General features: G+C 43.8%; 1 protein-coding gene across 9 annotated transcripts in view; it reads left to right on the top strand.

The window, feature by feature from the left end:
• CCSER2 (coiled-coil serine rich protein 2) overlaps positions 1–15,151 on the top strand; it is a 139,820-nt gene that overhangs the window by 78,741 nt on the left and 45,928 nt on the right. For all 9 annotated transcript variants that reach the window (XM_045024046.1, XM_045024049.1, XM_045024043.1 and 6 more), the window contains exon 7: positions 13,459–13,542. In XM_045024046.1, coding sequence (XP_044879981.1) covers positions 13,459–13,542 — 84 coding nt within the window. The remainder of the gene's footprint in view (positions 1–13,458; positions 13,543–15,151) is intronic.

Raw genomic sequence — 15,151 nt, 5'->3', positions numbered from 1 at the left:
ACGGCACTCCAAAGGGTCCACAGGCCCCACTGATCAACTCCTCCCCTTTTCTTCCAGCACCTCCTGCACACTGGGGAACAGCTCTTCAGTGGCATGCAGGAGGTGCTGGGAGGGAGCGGGAGGAGTGGGGAGGTGGTGCACTCAGGGCAGGGGTTAGAAAAAGGTGGGGAAGAGGAGGTGCAGGGGTGGAGTGGGGACAGGGCCTGGGGCTGAGTTGAGGGCTTGGAAGTCTGCAAAAATTTTAAGTCAAAATTGGGGTCCTTGGGTTGTTAAAACTTGAGCACTACTGATCTACATTATTATATGTGGGACTGGGCTAGGCTTCAGAATTTTCAGGTGGATATGTTGGGGCAATTCGAAATTTAAGACTATCAAAAATGTGAAAATGTTAGGAAATCTTCAGGTAAACACAGCAGTAGAAGTGAAAACATTTAGAGTTTTACAAGGGATAAATGTTCAAATAAACGATAGGACTGGGAGCTATAAGCCCCCAGCCACTGGAGGATTTTGTAGTACTTTGTATATGATAACTAATTGGCAGAACGGCAGAACAACAGTAACTAACTGGAAAAACATGTTGCAAATTATTAATCATAACACCCCTTCTTCTTCTTCGAGTGCTTGCTCATATCGATTCAAATTAGGTGTGCGCGCGCCGCGTGCACGTTCGTCGGAAGATTTTTACCCTAGCAACACTCGGTGGGTCGGCTGGGTCGCCCCCTGGAGTGGCGCCGCTATAGCGCCGAATATATACCCCTGCTGACCCAACGGCCCCTCAGTTCCTTCTTACCGCCTGTGTCGGTCGTTGGAACAGTGGAGCGCGGCTTAGCTGACCTCCACTTCCCTAGCTACTTGTAGTTCTCTCGTTAATTCTTGTATATATACTTCAGATTTATATAGTTGTAGTTAACTTTATTCGTTTCTAGTATAGTTAGTGTATATATTTCAGAGGGGTTCGGGGATTATCCCCCCTTCCCTGCACCCGGTGCCGGGGCCTATGCCCGGTTCACCGGGTTTCAAACCGTGCTCGGCCTTCCACAAGCCGATGCCGACAGGAGATCCCCACGACTCCTATCTTAAGTGCCTCGGGGAATCTCACCTAACAGATAAGTGCCGCATTTGTAAGGCCTTTAAGCCGAGAACAAAAAAGGAGTGGGACGTTTGTCTCAAGCAGCTCCTGATGGAGGCAGCTCTTACTCCTCCGCCCTCGGCACCGAGCACTGGACAGTCTTCAAGAAGCGCTCCCTCGGCACCGGATCGCACCGGTACCACCAAGGCCTCTTGGCACCGGCCGTTGCCGGCACCGACGTCCGCTCAGCACCGATCCCTCTCCCTGAGGGCGAAGAGACACACGACTCCTGCTGCGTCCACGCCGCCTGCTCCGCAGCCCGAACGCTCTACTAAGTCGGACCGCCCGGCACCGATACCTGCCGTGGCACTGACAACATCGGTGCCGTCGAGTCCGGTGCCTGAAAGCTCCCCGGTGCGAGCCGTGGTTGAGCTCACTATTCCCTCCACGCCGGAGACATTTTCAACGGCGAGGGAGTTGATTGCAATGATGGAGTCTGCGCTGCCTCAACCCCCGGCACCGCCGGCGCGGGTTATATAGTCAATCGGCAAGCCTGCCTTGATCAGATCACCCTCCGTCGGCACCGCAGAGCAGCACTGTTCACGTTCGCGGTCCCGCAGATGTTCTCGGTCCCGTCGCCGATCCAGGTCCCGACGCCGCTCGCAGTCCCGGCACCGTTCTCCATTTCGGTACCGGTCGTACTTGTGGCACCAGTCAGCGTCCCATTCGTCGGCCCGGTACACTCGGCACTGCTCCAGCTCCCAGCACCACTCCAGGTACCGTGACTCTCGTAGCCACTCCCGACGTCGAGCCTCGAGATCTCGGTCGACCTCCCGGCACTGCTCTGGTCGCAGGTCCCGATCTCGCTCCCGGTACCGGTATGCCTCCCGGTACCGATACCCGGTGCCGCGTCGAGCAACGTCAGCTAGAGAGGGAGACTCTGCCCAGGGCTTTTCAGCTCCTCCATGGCCATCCAGACATGCATCAGTGTCGTCCCACGCGGGAAGTTCATATGCGCAGGACCGTGATTCGGATGTGCCCACCAGAGTCTTCCAGGAGCCCCAGGCCCAGGACCCTGGCCCCAATCAGTGGTCATTCTGGACAACTTGGGCGTACTGCCAGGCCCAAGGTGTACTTGTGATCCCATCTCGCTCTGTTCCGTCAGAACACCTGGTGCCAGAGGTGACAGTTAGCCGTCCCCCTCCAACCGGTACGGAGGAAGCCCCGGTTCAGCCACTGGACTCCCAGATCCCTCTGGAACAGGAGGTCGTCCAGGAGCACGAGCCCATGCAGGACCCGCTTGTCCCCGGCCTTTCTTCTTCCTCCTCCCTAGATGAGGCGGTGGCAGGAACATCCTCCTCGGGCCCTCCTCCAATTGACTTGAGGGCCCATCAGGACCTCCTGAGATGGGTGGCACTCAATATGAACCTCCAAGTGGAGGAAGTCTCGGAGATAGAGGATCTGGTCGTAGACATTCTGTTGGCTGATGCACCCACTAGAGTGGCCCTACCGTTCATGCGGACGATCCAAGCCAATGCGGTTACTATCTGGCAGTCTCCACGGCCAGGGGAGTCGAACGCAAGTACATGGTACCCTCCAGGGGGTACGAGTACCTATATGTACATCCTCCCCCTTGCTCCCTTGTCGTCCAGTCCGTCAATGAGAGGGAACGCCATGGCCAGCAGGCACCAGCCCTAAATCGAAGGAGGCTAGGCGAATGGACTTACTGGGCTGTAAGGTGTACTTGGCAGGGGCCCTGCAACTCCACGTAGCAAACCAGCAAGCCCTGCTTAGCCGCTACAATTACAACACCTGGGCGGCGGTGGGCAAATTTATGGAGTTGCTTCCTCAGGACTCCCGTCAGGAGTTTGCTGCCCTCCTGGAAGAAGGGAAGAAAGTGGCGAGAAGTTCCCTCCAGGCCTCGTTGCATGCAGCTGACTCTGCTGCCAGGACTCTGGCTTCGGGTGTTGCCATGAGGCGCATTTCATGGCTCCAGGTGTCGGGCCTTCCCCCGGAGCTGCAGCATACTGTACAGGACTTGCCCTTCGATGGCAAAGGCCTGTTCTCTGAAAAAACTGACCCTAGGCTGCAAAGCCTAAAGGACAGCAGGGTCACTATGCGCTCTTTCGGCATGCACACGCCGGTGACTCAGCGCCGGCCTTTCCAGCCCCACCGCCCTTACCCTGCGCCTAGACAAAGACGGGACTTTGGCAGAAGGCGTGGCCGAGCCGGTCATAGGCGTCAGTCGGGGCCCCAAGGGGGCCAAAATCAGGGTCCCTCTAAACCACCAGTGGGGCCAAACTTTTGAAGGCATGCCTGAGGACGGCGTACCAGTTATTACCCAGGATCCGTTCCCTCCCTTTTACAACCACCTCTCCTTTTTCCTCCCTGCGTGGTCCCATCTAACCTCAGATCATTGGGTCCTATGCACGGTGGAACTTGGGTACCGCCTCCAGTTTATTTCGCCCCCCACCTCCCACCCTCCATCCTCGTCCCTCTTCAGGGACCCCTCTCACGAGCAATTCCTCTTGCAAGAGGTGCGGATGCTCCTTGCCATCGGAGCTATAGAGGAGGTACCAAAGGACGAAAGGGGCAAGGGGTTCTACTGCCGCTGTTTCCTAATCCCCAAGGCGAAGGGAGGTCTCAGACCTATCCTAGACCTGCGGGAACTCAACAAGTTCATGATAAAGCTGAAGTTCCGCATGGTATCCCTGGGGACCATCATCCCATCCTTGGATCCCGGAGACTGGTATGCCGCCCTTGATATGAAGGACGCGTATTTTCACGAAGCAGCAAAGAATCCTGTGGCACCTTATAGACTAACAGACGTTTTGCAGCATGAGCTTTCGTGGGTGAATGCCCACTTCGTCGGATGCAAGAGTGGAAATTTCCAGGGGCAGGTAAATATAAGCAAGCAAGAAGCAAGCTAGAGATAACGAGGTTAGATAAATCAGGGAGAATGAGGCCCTGTTCTAGCAGTTGAGGTGTGAAAACCAAGGGAGGAGAAACTGGTTCTGTAGTTGGCAAGCCATTCACAGTCTTTGTTTAATTCTAAACTGATGGTGTCAAATTTGCAAATGAACTGAAGCTCAGCAGTTTCTCTTAGAAGTCTGGTCCTAAAGTTTTTTTGCTGGAGGATAGCCACCTTAAGATCGGCTATTGTGTGGCCAGGGAGGTTGAAGTGTTCTCCTACAGGTTTTTGTATATTGCCATTCCTAATATCTGATTTGTGTCCATTTATCCTTTTCCTTAGAGACTGTCCAGTTTGGCCGATGTACATAGCAGAAGGGCATTGCTGGCATATGATGGCATATATTACATTGGTGGACGTGCAGGTGAATGAACCGGTGATGGTGTGGCTGATCTGGTTAGGTCCTGTGATGGTGTTGCTGGTGTAGATATGTGGGCAGAGTTGGCATCGAGGTTTGTTGCATGGATTGGTTCCTGAGCTAGAGTTACTATGGTGCGGTGTGCAGTTACTGGTGAGAATATGCTTCAGGTTGGCAGGTTGTCTGTGGGCGAGGACTGGCCTGCCACCCAAGGCCTGTGAAAGTGTGGGATCATTGTCCAGGATGGGTTGTAGATCCCTGATGATGCGTTGGAGGGGCTTTAGCTGGGGACTGTATGTGATGGCCAGTGGAGTCCTGTTGGTTTCTTTCTTGGGTTTGTCTTGCAGTAGGAGGCTTCTGGGTACACGTCTGGCTCTGTTGATCTGTTTCCTTATTTCCTCGTGCGGGTACTGTAGTTTTGAGAATGCTTGGTGGAGATTTTCTAGGTGTTGGTCTCTGTCTGCGGGGTTAGAGCAGATACGGTTGTACCTCAGTGCTTGGCTGTAGACAATGGATCTTGTGGTGTGTCTGGGATGGAAGCTGGAGGCATGAAGGTAGGCATAGTGGTCGGTAGGTTTTCGGTATAGGGTGGTGTTAACGTGACCATCACTTATTAGCACCGTGGTGTCTAGGAAGTGGACCTCCCGTGTAGATTGGTCCAGGCTGAGGTTGATGGAGGGGTGGAAGCTGTTGAAATCGTGGTGGAATTTTTCCAGAGTCTCCTTCCCATGGGTCCAGATGATGAAGATGTCATCAATGTAGCGTAGGTAGAGAAGGGGTGTGAGTGGACAGGAGCTGAGGAAGCGTTGTTCCAGGTCGGCCATAAAAATATTGGCATATTGTGGGGCCATGCGGGTGCCCATAGCGGTGCCACTGATCTGGAGGTATATATTGTCATCAAATTTGAAATAGTTGTGTGTGAGGACAAAGGCACAGAGCTCAGCAACCAGTTGTGCTGTGGCATCATCAGGGATACTCTTCATCTACACCAGCAACACCATCACAGGACCTAACCAGATCAGCCACACCATCACCGGTTCATTCACCTGCACATCCACCAATGTAATATATGCCATCATATGCCAGCAATGCCCTTCTGCTATGTACATCGGCCAAACTGGACAGTCTCTAAGGAAAAGGATAAATGGACACAAATCAGATATTAGGAATGGCAATATACAAAAACCTGTAGGAGAACACTTCAACCTCCCTGGCCACACAATAGCCGATCTTAAGGTGGCTATCCTCCAGCAAAAAAACTTTAGGACCAGACTTCTAAGAGAAACTGCTGAGCTTCAGTTCATTTGCAAATTTGACACCATCAGTTTAGAATTAAACAAAGACTGTGAATGGCTTGCCAACTACAGAACCAGTTTCTCCTCCCTTGGTTTTCACACCTCAACTGCTAGAACAGGGCCTCATTCTCCCTGATTTATCTAACCTCGTTATCTCTAGCTTGCTTCTTGCTTGCTTATATTTACCTGCCCCTGGAAATTTCCACTCTTGCATCCGACGAAGTGGGCATTCACCCACGAAAGCTCATGCTGCAAAACGTCTGTTAGTCTATAAGGTGCCACAGGATTCTTTGCTGCTTCGTGAAAATACGCATCCTTCATATCAAGGGCGGCATACCAGTCTCCGGGATCCAAGGATGGGATGATGGTCCCCAGGGATACCATGCGGAACTTCAGCTTTATCATGAACTTGAGTTCCCGCAGGTCTAGGATAGGTCTGAGACCTCCCTTCGCCTTGGGGATTAGGAAACAGCGGCAGTAGAACCTCTTGCCCCTTTCGTCCTTTGGTACCTCCTCTATAGCTCCGATGGCAAGGAGCATCCGCACCTCTTGCAAGAGGAATTGCTCATGAGAGGGGTCCCTGAAGAGGGACGAGGATGGAGGGTGGGAGGTGGGGGGTGAAATAAACTGGAGGCGGTACCCAAGTTCCACCGTGCATAGGACCCAATGATCTGAGGTTAGATGGGACCACGCAGGGAGGAAAAAGGAGAGGTGGTTGTAAAAGGGAGGGAACGGATCCTGGGTAATAACTGGTACGCCGTCCTCAGGCATGCCTTCAAAAGTTTGGCTTTGGCTTTTGGTTTTATAGAACCAGACTAACACGGCTACCTCTCTGATACTTGACGCGTATTTTCACGTTGCCATTTATCCTCCACACAGAAGGTACCTCTGGTTTGTGGCCAACTGTCAACATTTCCAGTTTATGGTCCTTCCGTTTGGCCTCTCTACAGCCCCAAGAGTATTCACAAAGTGCATGGCTGTAGTCGCCACTTCCCTCCGCCGCCATCGGATACATGTTTTTCTGTATCTAGACGACTGGCTCATTCAAGGGACCTCCGAGGCCGAAGTTACCAGTCATGTGGGCATCGTCAAGGACCTATTCCTGCGTCTAGGCCTGATGATCAATATAGAGAAATCCACTCTGATTCCCACACGGAGAATAGAATTCATTGGGGGCATCCTGGACTCCAATCTTGCCAGAGCCTGCTTACCTCAGCCTCGGTTTCAGGCGATGGCAACAATTATACAAGGTCTACGGAACTTCCTGACAACTTCGGCTCGCACTTGCCTAGGTCTCCTGGGTCACATGGCTGCCTGCACGTTCGTAACCGAACCTCCGTCCACTCCAATCGTGGCTCACCTCGGTATACCACCCGAGCAGAGAAAGCATAGACATGATCGTCACGATCCCCCCGAGCATTCTAGGCTCCCTCGACTGGTGGTCGACGCCCTCCCTGGTGTGTGCAAGGATGCCATTCCATCTGCCTTACCCCTCGGTGTCCCTGATGATGGACGCCTCGTCTCTCGGCTGGGGTGCTCACCTGGGTCAGTTTCGCACTCAGGGCCTTTGGTCAGCTCAAGAACTGGCCTTGCACATCAATGTCCGAGAGCTGAGAGCAGTCCGCCTTGCGTGCCAGGCGTTTCAACAGCACCTACAAGGCCGTTGTGTCTCAGTGTTCACAGACAACACAACGGCCATGTATTACATAAACAAGCAGGGAGGAACACGGTCCTCCCCTCTTTGCCAGGAAGCCATCCAGCTCTGGGACTTCTGCATAGCCCAATCGATAGACCTGGTAGCGTCCTTTCTCCCAGGGGTCCGGAACGCTCTGGCGGATCGCCTCAGCAGATCCTTTCTGTCTCATGAGTGGTTGATTCGTGATTTTAACTGGTGATACTAAATAGCATCATTATTCTCTAGCAGTCTGAGGTTCTGATTCAGCAAGATACTTAAGCAAGTGCCTATCTTTAAGCATGTGACTAGTTCCATTGATTTGCTAAATTGGAGCCTTAATGCATAGATCTCCTCTTGTTTTGTAGGCCGCAAAGAGAAAATGGGTAAATAGTCCAAGTGAAACTATATATGAAATACTAATGCAGATGATGGTAGTTAGATTTTACCTTAGCCCTATATTTGCCTTTCTCTGCTGAAAGCTTCAAAAGCTTAGCCTCACTCAAGAGCAGGAAACTGACAAACATTTTTAATCTCTGTACAAACTGCAAATCTCAATACTGTATTTTAATTAGTGTAATCAAATATTTGCAGAGAATCCCTAAGGTGTAATGATTAGTTTACCTGACTGAGGTAATAATCAGTACAGACTCTGAGATCTATTCATTTATGATGGCTTATTATGAGGAGGACGACATCTATCTTTTAACTCTCCTGGTCTTTTAGAGATTTTATTCTTTTCCTTTTTGAAAGGAATGGAATAACAGTATAAATGTTTTTAAAGTACTTTTTTCTCTTACTAAATGTGTTGTTTCTCAGTGTATATGCATATTAAAAAAAGTAAAAAAATTATATATCAAGTACCAACCTAAATGAAACAGCAGAAGGCACACTGTGACATGTCAAGTAAATTGAACTGTAATATTGTCAATATAAAATGGGGAAAGCTTGTGTGTCTCACCAACAGAAGTCCAATAAAATACCTCACCCACCTTGTTTCTCTAAAAAAAAATAATAGTCCAAAAAAGAAATGGGAGGCCAAATCTTTCTTACTGTGTATTAGTGCCTATTCAGGGATCTGACCTGCAGAATTTTAGTCAAATGGGGTTTTTATGGTATCTTAGGGGAAATCAGAATTAGAGGCAAGTAAAGTACTCTGTTATTAACCATCAATATTTTATATTGAATACTTCTTCCCACCCTAAAGTATAGATGTGACCATTACAGATGCAGGCTTGAAAATTTAAAATAAGCACTTCAGTATTTGTTATATATATTTCAAATATACTATAAAAGTACATTAAATCATTTAGAGTGACAGAAGTTGCATTAGAGAAAATTTTAATTTCTGAAACAAAGGGCTATTAAGTATTATATCTAGGTGTATAGCATTTAAAATTAAACCCATAACATTCATTAAGGCCATTCTAAGACAATAAAATCAGCTGATCTGTAATGTGACCCTTAACAAAAATGCAGATTTCTTTGGAATGAAATTAACTTTCTGTGTGGGTTCTGCTTCATATTCCACTTTAAAACTGAAATAAAAATGTCACAAATAAATTCAAGTGTCACTCTAAGTAATAGCCATTGTGATTGCAATGTTGAAGTCAGCTCAGTTCTTAATTTAAATTGATGAGAACTGACTGCTTAGACTTAATCCCAGGGCACTGCAAAAGAACTGTGTCTTTTGAGTCTTACTCTGTTGCCACCAAACTTGTATTGTACAAAATAAACACATTGCACTTAAAGTGGTAAAAGTTACTTTTGAAAATATTGATGTTGCTCTTCAAAAATATAGCAATTAAGAGGGATGTGTCGGGGGGCAGCCTTTTGTCTTTTAACAGTGTTAGTTTTTCCAGCAGGAAGATGAAGAGGGGGAGAGCACATGTATTATGATTTTATCGCTATAAATAAGATGTGTGGATACTTTTCCAAGTGTCGTGACTTACTTGGGACTACTTCTGATTTCAACTCTGAGGCTCTGATTCAACAAGGTACTTTAATACATACCTAACTTTAAGCACATGACTAGTCCAATTGACTACAACGTGGCTTCTAAAAGGTAGCCACATGCTTAAGTACCTTGTTGAATCAGGATGTAAAAGTCCAGTAAAACAAATTGGAAGAGAAAAATTCCAACAAAAATAATGAAATTGAAAATGTGTATGGAAAACTAGTGTCTCGGATTACTGGTAGTCATAGTCAACAGAAGGATGTGGATCTAAAGCAGCAATGATGGATCTTTTGTCAAAACAGATTGCTTGGTTTAAATATCAATGCAATCAATGTCATTTATAGGCTGCATAGAAACAGTTCTGCATTATAAATTCAGTTTTCAGCTTTCTACGTGGCTAATTAAATGTGAGACGTTCCATTGTGTAGAACAGAAGCACAATTAGTGTGTTTCCTTGTCTAAACTTGAATAAATGTCAGAAGTAATCATAATAGGACTACTGGAATTTGAGACTTATAAGCTGTTTATCACACATTTTAAATTAATTAGAAAATAGTTACAAATAGTATTGGATTAATTTTCTATTCTCTCTAACAGCACCACTTTCCAGAATCAACTTTCAATTAAGGAAATTAGGTAAAATTGTCTTGTGTTGCTGCTGATTTGGTTTTTACTATGTAAAATTCAAATTAGGCATATTTGGAAAGTATTTGTTTTTATGCTGGCGCTTTCCAGTTTCTTTGAATTTACATCAAATTGTACTGAAGCTGTCCTCATTGCAAAGAAGTGTTTTATTGAGTAGCTACATTAGGCACAAATGCGACTAGCCCAATTATATTTACACACGCCTATTGTAGAAATATACATTTAACCTTTTGATATTCCTAGATAAGCAATAAAATATTCCAGTTATTTAGAAAATGTCAGTTGAATAAAGAACTAGTATTTGTATGCATGTTGCTGTTTGATATATGTTGGTGGTTGACTTACTAAACTTAGGTCCACTGTCACATGACAGCATAAGAAGAACAGCTTTATTTAATGCATTATTACATGTTTCTGAAAATAAAGGTTTACATTCCGTTGTTCAAATTTCCCAAAAGGTGACACATGACTAAATATTATATCTAGTCAGTCAAAATGCAATATACCTTAATAGCTAGTTGTAGTTATTCTTGCTAATCCTATTTGAAGCTCCCTTTCTTTACATAGGGAAAATGATGCTCCTTCTGGTGCTAAACTTTTCATGTTGGCAATACAGCTGAAAAGAAAGAGGGAAGAAGGAAAATGCTGAACTCCTTCTAAAATAACTGTATTTGTAGTCATTAATATTGTGCAGAATAGTGTGCTGAGGTTCCAATGGCCATATATTGTTAGACCTGTGTACTGTAAGCATTGGAAGTGATTCACCTAATCATGGGAAGAGCAATGAAAATGAACTTGCGTCTTGCTTTAATTCTGAATATATAAAAGTGTATGATAAGGCTTAAAAAATTGATAACTACTAGAACACATACAAACCTCTTGTTGCTGATGTGACATATCCTACGCACGTTAATTCCCTTTGTAATGAAGTCAGTAGTTTTAACTAGAATTCCTCTTTAGTTGTCTGCATCTGCAGGTGGCAAGAATTATTCCAGGCTCCTGTGACCGTCTTTTTTTAAAATGTATGCAAATTAATCTAATTTTAAATTGTAGTTGAATTTGCTAAAATAGTCTTCATTTCCCAGGCGTAAACTGATACCTGTTTCTGTGCGTACCCTTTCTTCTAAGTGCATATAACTATTTGGAAAGGCATAACAATTTAACTTAACACTACACTGCAAATGCCTTTTAATGAAATCCACCAGATACTGCTTGGTTCTTACTGAAGCCTAGCAGTACCTTACTCCTTTAAAAATGTTTTTATACAATAATATTACAATAAAAATCATCCTACAAATATCTTGATCAAAGTGGACTATCATCTGCCCATATGAGCATATTGCACATGTATTGGCAAGCTGTGCAGAAGGAACAAGCAGCAGCTGATGAAGTGAACAGCACTCTATATGTCCTGCGATGCTTAAGCTAAATTACAGTCTCCACCAAGTGGTCAAAAGCCTTCAGTAAGAAAAGCTGACATGAAATTTGATCCTGTTGAGAATCAATAGTCAGATGGTAAAAAGAGCAGAGGGAGAGGGTATTGTAAGGAGCAGGTGTATCTTGTATCTTGCGAGTGTAAATTCAGTTTAAACTATATTATAACCACATATTTTTTGTAAAAAATGGTTTTGCTATTTCTACAGTGTTTAAGGATGCTGAGGGTTGTGATGTATGGCTGCTGCTGCCAGAGGGATGCTGGCAAATGGAGAAGCAAACATGTAAAGGGGACTCTCATTAAAATACTTTACCAGTTCAAACTACATTGTAATTCCTTCCATATAACTTTTTTGCTATTTTTTTTATAAAAAGCATCTGAAGACCTCTCTTCCTTCAGTGGCAAGTGCCCTGTGTAATTTAATAGTAAAATTCTGTGGGAAGTAATTCACATGGACTAGGGGGCAAAACACACATATCCATGGCAATTATTTTAATAAGACCCATTAGGGTTTTTAATCAGTCTGTGGCTATAGAGGCACATTTGCACTCATGGAATCTAGTAGTGTGACTAGAACTCTTTGTTTTGCCTGGTTACAAGCAGATTGAAGGATAACCTGGAAAATTACAGTTCTCCAAATGCTACCTGAGGCATGTGGGGATCACTGAGCAAATATTGAGAAACAAACAGGATCACTCTTCATCCTTCCAAGTGACCGGGATAGCAACCACAAATAATCCCCATCCCTTTCAGAAGCTAGTGAGCTAGGCAGAAAGAGAACCCTTTTTCTCCATAGCACAGGAGCAGGAGTGAAGCCTTGAAGAACCTTAAAATAGGGTGTTGCATTGTAATGTTTGTTGTGGTGGTGTGTAGTGATTTGAGGCAACATATGAAACATAATACAAAAGTGGTATTGCGACATGAGAATCTCTCTCCAATATTTTGTCTGATTTATTCTTTGACATAACTGACTTTTCAAGACAGTATCACTGGTACAGAACATTTCACATTATCAGCTGTTTGTCATGGCTGTTTAAATGCTTCAGGAAGCAGTTATGCAATTATCTTTTGTCATCTTTTCACAATCTTTGCAGTTGTACTGGCTGTGCTTAATTTCAGAATGCAGTGCTAAAAATAAAACGTGCTCTTTCACTGTGCACCATATTGGGCTGATTTAAAAAAAATAGGGTCTGATAGTTGTAGATTCATTCTGTATTAGTCAACCTATTAAGAAGCAAAAATATTTTTGAGTTTAAGAAATAATCTCCAGTTGAAGTAAGAACTATTTTAGTATAATTTAGGTGAGAGTCACATTTTAATATTGCTCAGTCGTGTTATATTTTTTTCCCTAATTATTGCAACTCTTAAATGGAGACAGAACTCAGATGCATAGGATTCTGAAAAGTGAAACATTGCAAATGTAGCCTGGTTTTCAATAACAAGGTACACTAGTTCAGGGCTCTTTGGTCTACCACTCCACTGTGTCCCTCTCACTAATTATTTTTCTGGACAGGTATTTGGAACTGTTGGGGGACAGGTTTCTTGTTCTGAGTTATAACACATGTATGTGGTTCACTGTTAATATTGGGGAGATGTTTTGACAGACCATTCTTCTATAAGGCACAGATTGTAAGTGAAGAGATGGTACCAGCTAAACAGTACAATAGTAAATATAAGTACAGTGTCACAGCATTAAAAATACATTTTGTTCCAGAACTGCATAACTGCAATTTACTTTGCTTTGTAAGAATAGTGGAAATGCAATGCAAATGCTGGTACAAGAAGAGCAAGGAAGAATGTCATGAAAATGTGATCTAAAAAAGCATGTTAAGGGTTTCTCTTATTTTTATAAAGCTTGTTTTAGTTTTGAAATGTTGTTCTTGATTCTTATTCATGGCAGACTTCCTAAGTGGTATTGAAAAAGTTAATCTCAGCTCTTTTAATATAATAGCAAAGCTCACAGTGTTTATACTTTGGTGTCTGAAACTGACTTTGGGAATTAGCTATTCAGCAAACAAACTGAATGGGCCTTCGTTCCTTTCCTTTTCTCTGGCAGAATGATGAGAATGTCTGTCTTCAGGACATCCCACTCTCGATACCATCAAGCCCAGAACCACAGGATATTGAGCCTATATATAAGGTAAATTGACATTGATTGTATTGCAGAATAGCATAACTTTGTGCTTATCAGTACTGCACATGGCTGTAAAGTTAGTACTTCCAGATCAAATAAGGCAGTATAAAGCTGAGGTGAGAAACCGTTCTTATATTTATAATGGTCTTATCAGCTCAGTGAGGTAATACATTCTTTGACATTGTAATAAATTAACTCTTTAGTTTTTTAATAGCTAAGCCACAGATGGACAAATTATATTCTTGCATATGGCAATATATCTTGAAAATAAGCTACAAAGTATATTTTTTACCATTTCTTGTGTAGTATTTTGTTACACCTTGGTTCCTACACTTCAAAACAAACAAACCCCAAAAGCTGCTGACCTGTTTTTATACCATCTAAAGTTAATTATTGAAAAAATGATGCCTTTTCATATTTGCAGTTGACATGTTACAATAATGGCATGTGAAGTTCTTGGTTTTAATTTTATAGATTGTCTTTATCCTAAATATTTGCTGATCTATATGTCCCATAATTTTCACAGAAACGAGACAGTCCTTAGAACCTATGACAATTTATACCACCAGAGAATCTTCCCCAAATATGGCCCTCTCTCTACTTCTCCACAAGCATTTTCATGAGTGCTAAATTGTAGTCTCGTTGCTAAGCTTTTATTACTTCTGTAAAATAGTGTTCTATTTTATTTTGAAGTATGATCACAGTGCAATTAAAGTATTTATCTATGAATTTTGTTATGTTTACAATTCTTTTTTTTGTTCACTTATCCACCAATTTGCAAAGTTCTAGAATTTGCAGTGGGGTCTGCCAGTCATTAGTGCAGGTGTTTCTGCAGGAAGAACTTTGAAAATGCAATAAAATCAAGAATGTGAGTTGATCGCAATAGATATTTAAAAGGAACACTGATGAAGTTGAGTGGCCCAAAAGAGAACTGGTTTTCCTTTTCCATTTCAGTTGATCTGGTATGTGTTTTGGGTGCTGCTTTATAAAAAAAAAAAAAATTTTATACTGTTGTCCATCGCTGTAGTATTTGAGTATGTTTCACTTAAAATTGATATAAAATCCACCCGTGTCTATAGGCAGCAGCTGCAAGAAACTGATAGTATAGGATTCATTTTTAAAAAATGGACCAGAAATAAGAAACAAGTAAAATTAGAGGACTATTTTTTAGATTTGGCTATCTACTGGAAAGGGCCTGCATTTTAGAATATAGTCCTGTAGCTGGCTTTGCACAGATGGACTCTTGCTCCTTTCTGAAGTTCCATTTAAGTCATGGCTGCAAGGAGACGCCAACAGCAAGACTGGGACATAAAATACTTATGTTTCAGGCACTCCATGCAATATAATTGTATTTCTGATGCTTGTACTGTAGTCATCTTTTGAGCTAGTTACACTGCATCTACTATCTCTGGTCTTTCAGAAATATAGTCTTGAAACATGAATAATTCCTAGAAAAAGAAAGTGTTGCCTTCTGTTTTCAAAACCACACCAGGTTTAATTGACATTCAGTTCTTGTGACTTTTAAATAATTTTTTTAATGGGTAGCTGTGTGTGGTTGCAATTACCATAAGGTATCTTTGAATCTAAGTGTTTCATCCTAACACAGCAGATAAAA

This window comes from Mauremys mutica, chromosome 7 (genome assembly GCF_020497125.1).
Source record: "Mauremys mutica isolate MM-2020 ecotype Southern chromosome 7, ASM2049712v1, whole genome shotgun sequence".
Taxonomy (NCBI): Eukaryota; Metazoa; Chordata; order Testudines; family Geoemydidae; genus Mauremys; species Mauremys mutica.
The sequence above is the reverse complement of the archived record's forward strand: the minus strand, read 5'-3'. Positions and strand labels throughout refer to the sequence as shown.